Source organism: Chiloscyllium plagiosum, unplaced genomic scaffold (genome assembly GCF_037043375.1).
Source record: "Chiloscyllium plagiosum isolate Xiang-an unplaced genomic scaffold, Cpla_swu_hap1 HiC_scaffold_41, whole genome shotgun sequence".
In the NCBI taxonomy this organism is placed as follows: Eukaryota; Metazoa; Chordata; class Chondrichthyes; order Orectolobiformes; family Hemiscylliidae; genus Chiloscyllium; species Chiloscyllium plagiosum.
Genome location: NW_028270179.1, coordinates 39230636 through 39246400, shown reverse-complemented (window position 1 = coordinate 39246400; position 15765 = coordinate 39230636). Strand labels below are relative to the sequence as shown.

At 67.3% G+C, this 15765-nt stretch overlaps 1 protein-coding gene across 1 annotated transcript in view; it reads right to left on the bottom strand.

Moving 5' to 3' along the window:
• Window positions 1-1040: 1040 nt before the first annotated feature.
• The window catches only part of LOC122545355 (protein spinster homolog 1-like), a 34573-nt gene continuing 19848 nt past the window's right edge, over window positions 1041-15765 (bottom strand). Inside the window, exons 6-7 of the mRNA XM_087981918.1 lie at window positions 5591-5733; window positions 1041-1197 (exon numbers count right to left, since the gene is read on the bottom strand). Of these exons, the coding sequence (XP_087838044.1) occupies window positions 1041-1197; window positions 5591-5733 (300 nt within the window). The remainder of the gene's footprint in view (window positions 1198-5590; window positions 5734-15765) is intronic.

The window sequence follows — 15765 nt, the reverse complement described above, 5'->3', positions numbered from 1 at the left end:
GAGGGGAGGGACACGGATTGAGGGCGATGGGGGAGAGACCCAGAGGGAGGGGGGGACACGGACTGAGGGGGGTGGGGGAGAGACCCAGAGGGAGGGAGGGACAGGGATTGAGGGGGGTGGGGGAGAGACCCAGAGGGAGGGAGGGACAGGGATTGAGGGGGGTGGGGGAGAGACCCAGAGGGAGGGAGGGACACGGACTGAGGGTGATGGGGGAGAGACCCAGAGGGAGGGAGGGACACGGACTGAGGGGGGTGGGGGAGAGACCCAGAGGGAGGGAGGGACAGGATTGAGGGGGGTGGGGGAGAGACCCAGAGGGAGGGAGGGACAGGGATTGAGGGCGATGGGGGAGAGACCCAGAGGGAGGGAGGGACAGGGATTGAGGGGGGTGGGGGTGAGACCCAGAGGGAGGGGGGGACAGGGATTGAGGGGGGTGGGGGAGGGACAGGGATTGAGGGGGATGGGGGAGAGACCCAGAGGGAGGGAGGGACACGGATTGAGGGGGGTGGGGGAGAGACCCAGAGGGAGGGAGGGACAGGGATTGAGGGGGGTGGGGGAGGGACCCAGAGGGAGGGAGGGACAGGGATTGAGGGGGGTGGGGGAGAGACCCAGAGGGAGGGAGGGACACAGATTGTGGGGGTTGGGGGAGAGACCCAGAGGGAGGGGGGGGACAGGGATTGAGGGGGGTGGGGGTGAGACCCAGAGGGAGGGGGGGACACGGATTGAGGGCGATGGGGGAGAGACCCAGAGGGAGGGAGGGACACGGATTGACGGGGATGGGGGAGAGACCTGGTTGACAGGAGGGGAAATCAGCAACTGTTTCTCAGGGTGGGAATACGATAATCGGGAGGCGGTAAGCTGGAGCTGGGCATACATTGTCACCATGAGAAGAGGGACGCATCTTGGAGATGTTTTGCCTGCTACACGGGGCAGAGGCCAGGAGGAGGCAGTGCTGCACAGACGGGACTCACCGCTGAGTCAGTCTGTGGGGGGGGGGGGGGGGAGGGAGAAAAACACGCACAAACGCAGAAGAACGAACAACGTTACCTGTCCAGGGAGTTACAGGTCCCCTTGGTGCACGGCCTCATGGTGCCCTGCACGACCTGGGCACGGAACAGGTAGGCAGGAGCCCAGAGAGCCAAGGTACCCGTCACAAAGGCCACTGACGTGAAGCCCAGCGAGGACAGCACAAAGCTGGGGCTGTTAGAGAGGGAGGGAGATAGAGAGAGGGAGAGGGAGAGTGGGAGAGGGAGGGAGGGAGAGAGGGAGGGGGACAGAGAGAGAGGGAGGGGGACAGAGAGAGGGAGGGAGATAGAGAGAGGGAGAGTGGGAGAGAGAGAGAGGGAGAGTGGGAGAGAGAGAGAGAGGGTGGGAGAGAGAGAGGGGGACAGAGAGAGGGAGGGAGATGGAGAGAGGGGAGTGGGAGAGAGAGAGAGAGGGTGGGAGAGAGAGAGGGAGGGAGAGAGGGAGGGGGACAGAGAGAGGGAGGGAGATAGAGAGGGAGAGTGGGAGAGAGAGAGAGGGAGGGAGAGAGGGAGGGGGACAGAGAGAGGGAGAGGGAGAGAGGGAGAGGGACAGAGAGAGGGAGGGGGACAGAGAGAGGGAGGGGGACAGAGAGAGGGAGGGGGATAGAGAGAGGGAGAGTGGGAGAGAGGGAGAGGGAGGGAGAGAGGGAGGGGGACAGAGAGAGGGAGGGGGACAGAGAGAGGGAGGGAGATAGAGAGAGGGAGGGAGATAGAGAGAGGGAGAGTGGGAGAGAGAGAGAGGGAAGGAGGGAGGGGGACAGAGAGGGAGGGGGACAGAGAGAGGGAGGGGGACAGAGAGAGAGGGAGGGGGACAGAGAGAGAGGGAGGGGGACAGAGAGAGAGGGAGGGGGACAGAGAGAGAGGGAGGGGGACAGAGAGAGAGGGAGGGGGACAGAGAGAGGGAGGGGGACAGAGAGAGGGAGGGGGACAGAGAGAGGGAGGGGGACAGAGAGAGAGGGAGAGGGACAGAGAGAGGGAGGGGGACAGAGAGAGGGAGGGGATAGAGAGAGGGGAGTGGGAGAGAGAGAGAAGGAGGGAGAGAGGGAGGGGGACAGAGAGAGGGAGGGAGATAGAGAGAGGGAGAGTGGGAGAGAGGGAGAGGGAGGGGGGACAGAGAGAGGGAGGGGGACAGAGAGGGGCAGAGGGAGGGAGAGAGGGATAGAGAGAGACAGGGAGAGAGAGAGAGGGAGGGAGGGAGGGGGACAGAGAGAGAGGGAGAGGGACAGAGAGAGGGAGGGGGACAGAGAGAGAGGGAGGGGGACAGAGAGAGAGGGAGAGGGACAGAGAGAGGGAGGGAGATAGAGAGAGGGAGAGTGGGAGAGAGAGACAGGGAGGGAGGGAGGGAGGGAGGGAGGGGGACAGAGAGAGGGAGGGGGACAGAGAGAGAGGGAGAGGGACAGAGAGAGGGAGGGGGACAGAGAGAGGGAGGGAGATAGAGAGAGGGAGAGTGGGAGACAGAGACAGGGAGGGAGGGAGGGGGACAGAGAGAGGGAGGGGGACAGAGAGAGAGGGAGAGGGACAGAGAGAGGGAGGGGGACAGAGAGAGAGGGAGAGGGACAGAGAGAGGGAAGGGGACAGAGAGAGGGAGGGGGACAGAGAGAGGGAGGGAGATAGAGAGAGGGAGAGTGGGAGAGAGAGACAGGGAGGGAGGGAGGGGGACAGAGAGAGAGGGAGAGGGACAGAGAGAGAGGGAGGGGGACAGAGAGAGAGGGAGGGGGACAGAGAGAGAGGGAGAGGGACAGAGAGAGGGAGGGGGACAGAGAGAGGGAGGGAGACAGAGAGAGAGGGAGGGGGACAGAGAGAGAGGGAGGGGGACAGAGGGAGGGGGACAGAGAGAGGGAGGGGGACAGAGAGAGAGGGAGGGGGACAGAGAGAGAGGGAGAGGGACAGAGAGAGAGGGAGAGGGACAGAGAGAGGGAGGGGGACCGAGAGAGAGGGAGGGGGACAGAGAGAGAGGGAGGGGGAGAGAGAGAGAGGGAGGGGGACAGAGAGGGGCAGAGGGAGGGAGAGAGGGATAGAGAGAGACAGGGAGGGAGGGAGGGGGACAGAGAGAGGGAGGGGGACAGAGAGAGAGGGAGGGGGACAGAGAGAGAGGGACAGAGAGAGAGGGAGAGGGACAGAGAGAGAGGGAGAGGGACAGAGAGAGGGAGGGGGACAGAGAGAGGGAGGGAGGGGGACAGAGAGAGGGAGGGAGGGGGACAGAGAGAGGGAGGGAGGGGGACAGAGAGAGAGAGGGAGGGGGACAGAGAGAGAGGGAGGGGGACAGAGAGAGAGGGAGAGGGACAGAGAGAGGGAGGGGGACAGAGAGAGGGAGGGAGATAGAGAGAGGGAGAGTGGGAGAGAGAGACAGGGAGGGAGGGAGGGGGACAGAGAGAGGGAGGGGGACAGAGAGAGAGGGAGAGGGACAGAGAGAGGGAGGGGGACAGAGAGAGAGGGAGGGGGACAGAGAGAGAGGGAGGGGGACAGAGAGAGGGAGGGGGACAGAGAGAGGGAGGGAGATAGAGAGAGGGAGAGTGGGAGAGAGACAGGGAGGGAGGGAGAGAGAGAGACAGGGAGGGAGGGAGGGAGGGGGACAGAGAGAGAGGGAGAGGGACAGAGAGAGGGAGGGGGACAGAGAGAGAGGGAGGGGGACAGAGAGAGAGGGAGAGGGACAGAGAGAGGGAGGGAGATAGAGAGAGGGAGAGTGGGAGAGAGAGACAGGGAGGGAGGGAGGGGGACAGAGAGAGGGAGGGGGACAGAGAGAGAGGGAGGGGGGCAGAGAGAGGGAGGGGGACAGAGAGAGAGGGAGGGGGACAGAGAGAGGGAGGGGGACAGAGAGAGGGAGGGGGACAGAGAGAGGGAGGGGGACAGAGAGAGAGGGAGGGGGACAGAGAGAGAGGGAGGGGGACAGAGAGAGGGAGGGGGAGAAAGAGGGGCAAAGGGAGGGAGAGAGGGATAGAGAGAGACAGGGAGAGAGAGAGAGAGGGATAGAGAGAGACAGAGGGAGAGAGAGAGAGATGGAGAGAGAGAGGGAGAGAGAGAGAGGGAGAGAGAGAGAGGGAGAGAGAGAGAGGGAGAGCGAGAGAGGGAGAGAGAGAGGGAGAGAGAGTGGGAGAGAGAGAGGGAGAGAGAGTGGGAGAGAGTGGGAGAGAGAGTGGGCGAGAGAGTGGGAGAGAGAGAGGGAGAGAGAGAGGGAGAGATAGAGGGAGAGAGAGTGGGAGAGAGAGAGAGGGAGAGAGAGAGGGAGAGAGAGAGTGGGAGAGAGAGGGAGAGAGAGAGGGAGAGATAGAGGGAGAGAGAGAGGGAGAGATAGAGGAAGAGAGAGAGGGAGAGAGAGAGGGAGAGAGAGTGGGAGAGAGAGTGGGAGAGAGAGTGGGAGAGAGAGTGGGAGAGGGACAGAGAGAGAGACAGAGACAGACAGACAGAGAGAGCGAGAGAGAGGGAGACAGCAGTTAGGAAATGCTCTCACATTAAAGCCGGGATAGTCACACACGCACCCCGCACAGAGATGGAGAGAACTGAGGCCGGTGCAGATCAGATACGCACAGTCCTCAACAGCGCAGGGACAGGGGCTCACGGTGCTTTCGATACACTGCCCTTCCCCTCTCTCTCTCTGGGACCGGGGTGTGTTAGATACACTGTCCTTTCCCCCCTCTCTCTCTGGGACCGGGGTGTGTTAGATACACTGTCCTTTCCCCCCCCTCTCTCTCTGGGACCGGGGTGTGTTAGATACACTGTCATTTCCCCCCCCCTCTCTCTGGGACCGGGGTGTGTTAGATACACTGTCCTTTCCCCCCTCTCCCTCTGGGACCGGGGTGTGTTAGATACACTGTCCTTTCCCCCCTCTCTCTGGGACCGGGGTGTGTTAGATACACTGTCCTTTCCCCCCTCTCTCTCTGGGACTGGGGTGTGTTAGATACACTGTCCTTTCCCCTCTCTCTCTGGGACCGGGGTGTGTTAGATACACTGTCCTTTCCCCCCTCTCTCTCTGGGACCAGGGTGTGTTAGATACACTGTCCTTTCCCCCCTCTCTCTCTCTCTGGGACCGGGGTGTGTTAGATACACTGTCCTTTCCCCCCTCTCCCTGGGACCGGGGTGTGTTAGATACACTGTCCTTTCCCCCCTCTCTCTCTGGGACCGGGGTGTGTTAGATACATTGTCCTTTCCCCCCTCTCTCTCTCTGGGACCGGGTTATGTTAGATACACTGTCCTTTCTCCCCCCTCTCTCTCTCTGGGACCGGGGTGTGTTAGATACACTGTCCTTTCCCCCCTCTCCCTGGGACCGGGGTGTGTTAGATACACTGTCCTTTCCCCCCTCTCTCTCTGGGACCGGGGTGTGTTAGATACATTGTCCTTTCCCCCCTCTCTCTCTCTGGGACCGGGTTATGTTAGATACACTGTCCTTTCTCCCCCCTCTCTCTCTCGGGGACCGGGGTGTGTTAGATACACTGTCCTTTCTCCCCACTCTCTCTGGGACCGGGGTGTGTTAGATACACTGTCCTTTCCCCTCTCTCTCTCTGGGACCGGGGTGTGTTAGATACACAGTCCGTTTCCCCACTGGGAGTGAGGAGAGTGAAGATGCCTCTTACTTCTTGGAAAGTTCTTTGACATCAGTGAGCCAGGAAGTGTTCAGAAGCGCTCGCTCGGACCGTCGCTCTACTGCTCCTCTCGGTGGTTCTGGTACGATGAATACAAGCAAAACTACTGCAACAAGGCCAAGACCTGGAGTCACCTACACAGACAAGAAACAGGGTCAAAACCGAGGGAGCCCCGCACTGTGGGAGGGTCAGCGCTGAGGGAGCCCCGCACTGTGGGAGGGTCAGCGCTGAGGGAGCCTTGCACTGTGGGAGGGTCAGCGCTGAGGGAGCCCTGCACAGTGGGAGGGTCAGCGCTGAGGGAGCCTTGCACTGTGGGAGGGTCAGCGCCGAGGGAGCCCCGCACTGTGGGAGGGTCAGCGCTGAGGGAGCCCCGCACTGTGGGAGGGTCAGCGCTGAGGGAGCCCCGCACTGTGGGAGGGTCAGCGCTGAGGGAGCCTTGCACTGTGGGAGGGTCAGCGCTGAGAGAGCCCCGCACTGTGGGAGGGTCAGCGCCGAGGGAGACCTGCACTGTGGAGGGTCAGCGCTGAGGGAGCCCCGCACTGTGGGACGGTCAGCGCTGAGGGAGCCCCGCACTGTGGGAGGGTCAGTGCTGAGGGAGCCCCGCACTGTGGGAGGGTCAGCGCTGAGGGAGCCCCGCACTGTGGTAGGGTCAGCGCTGAGAGAGCCCCGCACTGTGGGAGGGTCAGCGCTGAGGGAGCCCCGCACTGTGGGAGGGTCAGCGCTGAGGGAGCCCCGCACTGTGGGAGGGTCAGTGCTGAGGGAGCCCCGCACTGTGGGAGGGTCAGCGCTGAGGGAGTCCCGCACTGTGGGAGGGTCAGTGCTGAGGGAGCCCCGCACTGTGGGAGGGTCAGTGCTGAGGGAGCCCCGCACTGTGGGAGGGTCAGTGCTGAGGGAGCCCCGCACTGTGGGAGGGTCAGAGCTGAGGAGCCCCGCACTGTGGGAGGGTCAGAGCTGAGGAGCCCCGCACTGTGGGAGGGTCAGTGCTGAGGGAGCCCCGCACTGTGGGAGGGTCAGTGCTGAGGGAGCCCCGCACTGTGGGAGGGTCAGAGCTGAGGGAGCCCCTCACTGTGGGAGGGTCAGTGCTGAGGGAGCCCCGCACTGTGGGAGGGTCAGCGCTGAGGGAGCCCCGCACTGTGGAAGGGTCTGTGCTGAGGAGCCCCGCACTGTGGGAGGGTCAGAGCTGAGGAGCCCCGCACTGTGGGAGGGTCAGCGCTGAGGGAGCCCCGCACTGTGGGAGGGTCAGTGCCGAGGGGGCCCCGCACTGTGGGAGGGTCAGCGCTGAGGGAGAGCCGCACTGTGGGAGGGACAGCGCCGAGGGAGCCCCGCTCTGTGGGAGGGTCAGCGCCGAGGGAGCCCCGCACTGTGGGAGGGTCAGCGCTGAGGGAGCCCCGCACTGTGGGAGTGTTAGCGCTGAGGGAGCCCCGCACTGTGGGAGGGTCAGTGCTGAGGGAGCCCCGCACTGTGGGAGGGTCAGCGCTGAGGGAGCCCCGCACTGTGGGAGGGTCAGTGCTGAGGGAGCCCCTCACTGTGGGAGGGTCAGTGCCGAGGGAGCCCTGCACTGTGGGAGGGTCAGCGCCGAGGGAGACCCGCACTGTGGGACGGTCAGCGCCGAGGGAGCCCCGCACTGTGGGAGGGTCAGTGCCGAGGGAGCCCCGCACTGTGGGAGGGTCAGTGCTGAGGGAGCCCCGCACTGTGGGAGGGTCAGTGCTGAGGGAGCCCCGCACTGTGGGAGGGTCAGCGCCGAGGGAGACCCGCACTGTGGCAGGGTCAGCGCCAAGGGAGCTCCGCACTGTGGGAGGGTCAGCACTGAGGGAGCCCCGCACTGTGGGAGGGTCAGCGCCGAGGGAGCCCCGCACTGTGGGAGGGTCAGCGCTGAGGAAGCCCCACACTGTGGGAGGGTCAGCGCCGAGGGAGCCCCGCACTGTGGGAGTGTCAGTGCTGAGGGATCCCCGCACTGTGGGAGGGTCAGTGCCGAGGGAGCCCTGCACTGTGGGAGGGTCAGCGCTGAGGAAGCCCCGCACTGTGGGAGGGTCAGCGCCGAGGGAGCCCCGCACTGTGGGAGGGTCAGTGCTGAGGGAGCCCCGCACTGAGGGAGGGTCAGTGCTGAGGGAGCCCCTCACTGTGGGAGGGTCAGTGCCGAGGGAGCCCTGCACTGTGGGAGGGTCAGCGCAGAGGGAGCCCCGCACTGAGGGAGGGTCAGTGCTGAGGGAGCCCCGCACTGAAGGAGGGTCAGTGCTGAGGGAGCTCCGCACTGTGGGAGGGTCAGCGCCGAGGGAGCCCTGCACTGTGGGAGTGTCAGTGCCGAGGGAGCCCCTCACTGTGGGAGGGTCAGTGCCGAGGGAGCCCCTCACTGTGGGAGGGTCTGCGCCGAGGGAGCCCCGCACTGTGGGAGGGTCAGTGCTGAGGGAGCCCCGCACTGTGGGAGGGTCAGCGCTGAAGGAGCCCCTCACTGTGGGAGGGTCTGCGCCGAGGGAGCCCCGCACTGTGGGAGGGTCAGTGCTGAGGGAGCCCCTCACTGTGGGAGGGTCTGCGCCGAGGGAGCCCCGCACTGTGGGAGGGTCAGTGCTGAGGGAGCCCCGCACTGTGGGAGGGTCAGTGCTGAGGGAGCCCCGCACTGTGGGAGGGTCAGGGCCGAGGGAGCCCTGCACTGTGGGAGGGTCAGTGCCGAGGGAGCCCCGCACTGTGGGAGGGTCAGTGCTGAGGGAGACCCGCACTGTGGGAGGGTCAGCGCCGAGGGAGACCCGCACTGTGGGAGGGTCAGTGCCGAGGGAGCCCCGCACTGTGGGAGGGTCAGTGCTGAGGGAGCCCCGCACTGTGGGAGGGTCAGTGCCGAGGGAGCCCTGCACTGTGGGAGGGTCAGTGCTGAGGGAGACCTGCACTGTGGGAGGGTCAGCGCCGAGGGAGCCCCGCATTGTGGGAGGGTCAGTGCCGAGGGAGCCCCGCACTGTGGGAGGGTCAGCGCTGAGGGAGCTCCGCGCCGAGGGAGCCCGCACTGTGGGAGGGTCAGTGCTGAGGAGCCCCGCACTGTGGGAGGGTCAGCGCCGAGGGAGCCCCGCACTGTGGGAGGGTCAGTGCTGAGGGAGCCCCATTCTGTGGGAGGGTCAGCGCTGAGGGAGCCCCGCACTGTGGGAGGGTCAGCGCCGAGGGAGTCCCGCACTGTGGGAGGGTCAGCGCTGAGGGAGCCCCGCACTGTGGGAGGGTCAGCGCTGAGGGAGCCCCGCACTGTGGGAGGGTCAGTTCTGAGGGAGCCCCGCACTGTGGGAGGGTCAGCGCTGAGGGAGCCCCGCACTGAGGGAGGGTCAGTGCTGAGGGAACCCCGCACTGTGGGAGGGTCAGTGCTGAGGGAGCCCCGCACTGTGGGAGGGTCAGTGCTGAGGGAGCCCCGCACTATGGGAGGGTCAGTGCTGAGGGAGCCCCGCACTGTGGGAGGGTCAGCGCTGAGGGAGCCCCGCACTGTGGGAGGGTCAGTGCTGAGGGAGCCCCGCACTGTGGGAGGGTCAGCGCTGAGGGAGCCCCGCACTGTGGGAGGGTCAGCGCCGAAGGTGCCCCGCACTGTGGGAGGGTTAGCGCTGAGGGAGCCCCGCACTGTGGGAGGGTTAGTGCTAAGGGAGCCCCGCACTGAGGGAGGGTCAGCGCTGAGGGAGCCCCGCACTGAGGGAGGGTCAGGGCTGAGGGAGCTCCGCACTGTGGGAAGGTCAGCGCTGAGGGAGCCCCGCACTGAGGAAGGGTCATCGCTGAGGGAGCCCCGCAATGAGGGAGGGTCAGGGCTGAGGGAGCTCCACACTGTGGGAGGGTCAGCGCTGAGGGAGCCCCGCACTGAGGGAGGGTCAGCGCTGAGGGAGCCCCGCACTGTGGGAGGGTCAGCGCTGAGGGAGCCCCGCACTGTGGGAGGGTCAGCGCTGAGGGAGCCCCGCACTGTGGGAGGGTCAGCGCTGAGGGAGCCCCGCACTGTGGGAGGGTCAGTGCTGAGGGAGCCCCGCACTGTGGGAGGGTCAGGGCTGAGGGAGCCCCACACTGAGGAAGGGTCATCGCTGAGGGAGCCCCGCACTGAGGGAGGGTCAGGGCTGAGGGAGCCCCGCACTGAGGGAGGGTCAGCGCAGAGGGAGCCCCGCACTGAGGGAGGGTCAGCGCAGAGGGAGCCCTGCACTGTGGGAGGGTCAGTGCTGAGGGAGCCCTGCACTGTGGGAGGGTCAGCGCAGAGGGAGCCCCGCACTGTGGGAGGGTCAGCGCTGAGGGAGCCCCGCACTGTGGGAGGGTCAGCGCTGAGGGAGTCCCGCACTGTGGGAGGGTCAGTGCTGAGGGAGCCCCGCACTGTGGGAGGGTCAGTGCTGAGGGAGCCCCGCACTGTGGGAGGGTCAGTGCTGAGGGAGCCCCGCACTGTGGGAGGGTCAGAGCTGAGGAGCCCCGCACTGTGGGAGGGTCAGAGCTGAGGAGCCCCGCACTGTGGGAGGGTCAGTGCTGAGGGAGCCCCGCACTGTGGGAGGGTCAGTGCTGAGGGAGCCCCGCACTGTGGGAGGGTCAGAGCTGAGGGAGCCCCTCACTGTGGGAGGGTCAGTGCTGAGGGAGCCCCGCACTGTGGGAGGGTCAGCGCTGAGGGAGCCCCGCACTGTGGAAGGGTCTGTGCTGAGGAGCCCCGCACTGTGGGAGGGTCAGAGCTGAGGAGCCCCGCACTGTGGGAGGGTCAGCGCTGAGGGAGCCCCGCACTGTGGGAGGGTCAGTGCCGAGGGGGCCCCGCACTGTGGGAGGGTCAGCGCTGAGGGAGAGCCGCACTGTGGGAGGGACAGCGCCGAGGGAGCCCCGCTCTGTGGGAGGGTCAGCGCCGAGGGAGCCCCGCACTGTGGGAGGGTCAGCGCTGAGGGAGCCCCGCACTGTGGGAGTGTTAGCGCTGAGGGAGCCCCGCACTGTGGGAGGGTCAGTGCTGAGGGAGCCCCGCACTGTGGGAGGGTCAGCGCTGAGGGAGCCCCGCACTGTGGGAGGGTCAGTGCTGAGGGAGCCCCTCACTGTGGGAGGGTCAGTGCCGAGGGAGCCCTGCACTGTGGGAGGGTCAGCGCCGAGGGAGACCCGCACTGTGGGACGGTCAGCGCCGAGGGAGCCCCGCACTGTGGGAGGGTCAGTGCCGAGGGAGCCCCGCACTGTGGGAGGGTCAGTGCTGAGGGAGCCCCGCACTGTGGGAGGGTCAGTGCTGAGGGAGCCCCGCACTGTGGGAGGGTCAGCGCCGAGGGAGACCCGCACTGTGGCAGGGTCAGCGCCAAGGGAGCTCCGCACTGTGGGAGGGTCAGCACTGAGGGAGCCCCGCACTGTGGGAGGGTCAGCGCCGAGGGAGCCCCGCACTGTGGGAGGGTCAGCGCTGAGGAAGCCCCACACTGTGGGAGGGTCAGCGCCGAGGGAGCCCCGCACTGTGGGAGTGTCAGTGCTGAGGGATCCCCGCACTGTGGGAGGGTCAGTGCCGAGGGAGCCCTGCACTGTGGGAGGGTCAGCGCTGAGGAAGCCCCGCACTGTGGGAGGGTCAGCGCCGAGGGAGCCCCGCACTGTGGGAGGGTCAGTGCTGAGGGAGCCCCGCACTGAGGGAGGGTCAGTGCTGAGGGAGCCCCTCACTGTGGGAGGGTCAGTGCCGAGGGAGCCCTGCACTGTGGGAGGGTCAGCGCAGAGGGAGCCCCGCACTGAGGGAGGGTCAGTGCTGAGGGAGCCCCGCACTGAAGGAGGGTCAGTGCTGAGGGAGCTCCGCACTGTGGGAGGGTCAGCGCCGAGGGAGCCCCGCACTGTGGGAGTGTCAGTGCCGAGGGAGCCCCTCACTGTGGGAGGGTCAGTGCCGAGGGAGCCCCTCACTGTGGGAGGGTCTGCGCCGAGGGAGCCCCGCACTGTGGGAGGGTCAGTGCTGAGGGAGCCCCGCACTGTGGGAGGGTCAGCGCTGAAGGAGCCCCTCACTGTGGGAGGGTCTGCGCCGAGGGAGCCCCGCACTGTGGGAGGGTCAGTGCTGAGGGAGCCCCTCACTGTGGGAGGGTCTGCGCCGAGGGAGCCCCGCACTGTGGGAGGGTCAGTGCTGAGGGAGCCCCGCACTGTGGGAGGGTCAGTGCTGAGGGAGCCCCGCACTGTGGGAGGGTCAGGGCCGAGGGAGCCCTGCACTGTGGGAGGGTCAGTGCCGAGGGAGCCCCGCACTGTGGGAGGGTCAGTGCTGAGGGAGACCCGCACTGTGGGAGGGTCAGCGCCGAGGGAGACCCGCACTGTGGGAGGGTCAGTGCCGAGGGAGCCCCGCACTGTGGGAGGGTCAGTGCTGAGGGAGCCCCGCACTGTGGGAGGGTCAGTGCCGAGGGAGCCCTGCACTGTGGGAGGGTCAGTGCTGAGGGAGACCTGCACTGTGGGAGGGTCAGCGCCGAGGGAGCCCCGCATTGTGGGAGGGTCAGTGCCGAGGGAGCCCCGCACTGTGGGAGGGTCAGCGCTGAGGGAGCTCCGCGCCGAGGGAGCCCGCACTGTGGGAGGGTCAGTGCTGAGGAGCCCCGCACTGTGGGAGGGTCAGCGCCGAGGGAGCCCCGCACTGTGGGAGGGTCAGTGCTGAGGGAGCCCCATTCTGTGGGAGGGTCAGCGCTGAGGGAGCCCCGCACTGTGGGAGGGTCAGCGCCGAGGGAGTCCCGCACTGTGGGAGGGTCAGCGCTGAGGGAGCCCCGCACTGTGGGAGGGTCAGCGCTGAGGGAGCCCCGCACTGTGGGAGGGTCAGTTCTGAGGGAGCCCCGCACTGTGGGAGGGTCAGCGCTGAGGGAGCCCCGCACTGAGGGAGGGTCAGTGCTGAGGGAACCCCGCACTGTGGGAGGGTCAGTGCTGAGGGAGCCCCGCACTGTGGGAGGGTCAGTGCTGAGGGAGCCCCGCACTATGGGAGGGTCAGTGCTGAGGGAGCCCCGCACTGTGGGAGGGTCAGCGCTGAGGGAGCCCCGCACTGTGGGAGGGTCAGTGCTGAGGGAGCCCCGCACTGTGGGAGGGTCAGCGCTGAGGGAGCCCCGCACTGTGGGAGGGTCAGCGCCGAAGGTGCCCCGCACTGTGGGAGGGTTAGCGCTGAGGGAGCCCCGCACTGTGGGAGGGTTAGTGCTAAGGGAGCCCCGCACTGAGGGAGGGTCAGCGCTGAGGGAGCCCCGCACTGAGGGAGGGTCAGGGCTGAGGGAGCTCCGCACTGTGGGAAGGTCAGCGCTGAGGGAGCCCCGCACTGAGGAAGGGTCATCGCTGAGGGAGCCCCGCAATGAGGGAGGGTCAGGGCTGAGGGAGCTCCACACTGTGGGAGGGTCAGCGCTGAGGGAGCCCCGCACTGAGGGAGGGTCAGCGCTGAGGGAGCCCCGCACTGTGGGAGGGTCAGCGCTGAGGGAGCCCCGCACTGTGGGAGGGTCAGCGCTGAGGGAGCCCCGCACTGTGGGAGGGTCAGCGCTGAGGGAGCCCCGCACTGTGGGAGGGTCAGTGCTGAGGGAGCCCCGCACTGTGGGAGGGTCAGGGCTGAGGGAGCCCCACACTGAGGAAGGGTCATCGCTGAGGGAGCCCCGCACTGAGGGAGGGTCAGGGCTGAGGGAGCCCCGCACTGAGGGAGGGTCAGCGCAGAGGGAGCCCCGCACTGAGGGAGGGTCAGCGCAGAGGGAGCCCTGCACTGTGGGAGGGTCAGTGCTGAGGGAGCCCTGCACTGTGGGAGGGTCAGCGCAGAGGGAGCCCCGCACTGTGGGAGGGTCAGTGCTGAGGGAGCCCCGCACTGAGGGAGGGTCAGGGCTGAGGGAGCCCCGCACTGAGGGAGGGTCAGCGCAGAGGGAGCCCTGCACTGTGGGAGGGTCAGTGCTGAGGGAGCCCTGCACTGTGGGAGGGTCAGCGCAGAGGGAGCCCCGCACTGTGGGAGGGTCAGTGCTGAGGGAGCCCCGCACTGAGGGAGGGTCAGGGCTGAGGGAGCCCCGCACTGAGGGAGGGTCAGCGCAGAGGGAGCCCCGCACTGTGGGAGGGTCAGTGCTGAGGGAGCCCCGCACTGAGGGAGGGTCAGGGCTGAGGGAGCCCCGCACTGAGGGAGGGTCAGCGCAGAGGGAGCCCTGCACTGTGGGAGGGTCAGGGCTGAAGGAGCCCCGCACTGAGGGAGGGTCAGCGCTGAGGGAGCCCCGCACTGTGGGAAGGTCAGCGCTGAGGGAGCCCCGCACTGTGGGAGGGTCAGTGCGGAGGGAGCCCCGCACTGTGGGAGGGTCAGCGCTGAGGGAGCCCCGCACTGTGGGAAGGTCAGCGCTGAGGGAGCCCCGCACTGTGGGAGGGTCAGTGCTGAAGGAGCCCCGCACTGTGGGAGGGTCAGTGCGGAGGGAGCCCCGCACTGTGGGAGGGTCAGCGCTGAGAGAGCCCCGCACTGTGGGAAGGTCAGCGCTGAGGGAGCCCCGCACTGTGGGAGGGTCAGTGCGGAGGGAGCCCCGCACTGTGGGAGGGTCAGTTCTGAGGGAGCCCCGCACTGTGGGAGGGTCAGCGCTGAGGGAGCCCCGCACTGAGGGAGGGTCAGTGCTGAGGGAACCCCGCACTGTGGGAGGGTCAGTGCTGAGGGAGCCCCGCACTGTGGGAGGGTCAGTGCTGAGGGAGCCCCGCACTATGGGAGGGTCAGTGCTGAGGGAGCCCCGCACTGTGGGAGGGTCAGCGCTGAGGGAGCCCCGCACTGTGGGAGGGTCAGTGCTGAGGGAGCCCCGCACTGTGGGAGGGTCAGCGCTGAGGGAGCCCCGCACTGTGGGAGGGTCAGCGCCGAAGGTGCCCCGCACTGTGGGAGGGTTAGCGCTGAGGGAGCCCCGCACTGTGGGAGGGTTAGTGCTAAGGGAGCCCCGCACTGAGGGAGGGTCAGCGCTGAGGGAGCCCCGCACTGAGGGAGGGTCAGGGCTGAGGGAGCTCCGCACTGTGGGAAGGTCAGCGCTGAGGGAGCCCCGCACTGAGGAAGGGTCATCGCTGAGGGAGCCCCGCAATGAGGGAGGGTCAGGGCTGAGGGAGCTCCACACTGTGGGAGGGTCAGCGCTGAGGGAGCCCCGCACTGAGGGAGGGTCAGCGCTGAGGGAGCCCCGCACTGTGGGAGGGTCAGCGCTGAGGGAGCCCCGCACTGTGGGAGGGTCAGCGCTGAGGGAGCCCCGCACTGTGGGAGGGTCAGCGCTGAGGGAGCCCCGCACTGTGGGAGGGTCAGTGCTGAGGGAGCCCCGCACTGTGGGAGGGTCAGGGCTGAGGGAGCCCCACACTGAGGAAGGGTCATCGCTGAGGGAGCCCCGCACTGAGGGAGGGTCAGGGCTGAGGGAGCCCCGCACTGAGGGAGGGTCAGCGCAGAGGGAGCCCCGCACTGAGGGAGGGTCAGCGCAGAGGGAGCCCTGCACTGTGGGAGGGTCAGTGCTGAGGGAGCCCTGCACTGTGGGAGGGTCAGCGCAGAGGGAGCCCCGCACTGTGGGAGGGTCAGTGCTGAGGGAGCCCCGCACTGAGGGAGGGTCAGGGCTGAGGGAGCCCCGCACTGAGGGAGGGTCAGCGCAGAGGGAGCCCTGCACTGTGGGAGGGTCAGTGCTGAGGGAGCCCTGCACTGTGGGAGGGTCAGCGCAGAGGGAGCCCCGCACTGTGGGAGGGTCAGTGCTGAGGGAGCCCCGCACTGAGGGAGGGTCAGGGCTGAGGGAGCCCCGCACTGAGGGAGGGTCAGCGCAGAGGGAGCCCCGCACTGTGGGAGGGTCAGTGCTGAGGGAGCCCCGCACTGAGGGAGGGTCAGGGCTGAGGGAGCCCCGCACTGAGGGAGGGTCAGCGCAGAGGGAGCCCTGCACTGTGGGAGGGTCAGGGCTGAAGGAGCCCCGCACTGAGGGAGGGTCAGCGCTGAGGGAGCCCCGCACTGTGGGAAGGTCAGCGCTGAGGGAGCCCCGCACTGTGGGAGGGTCAGTGCGGAGGGAGCCCCGCACTGTGGGAGGGTCAGCGCTGAGGGAGCCCCGCACTGTGGGAAGGTCAGCGCTGAGGGAGCCCCGCACTGTGGGAGGGTCAGTGCTGAAGGAGCCCCGCACTGTGGGAGGGTCAGCGCTGAGGGAGCCCCGCACTGTGGGAGGGTCAGGGCTGAGGGAGCCCCGCACTGTGGGAGGGTCAGTGCGGAGGGAGCCCCGCACTGTGGGAGGGTCAGCGCTGAGAGAGCCCCGCACTGTGGGAAGGTCAGCGCTGAGGGAGCCCCGCACTGT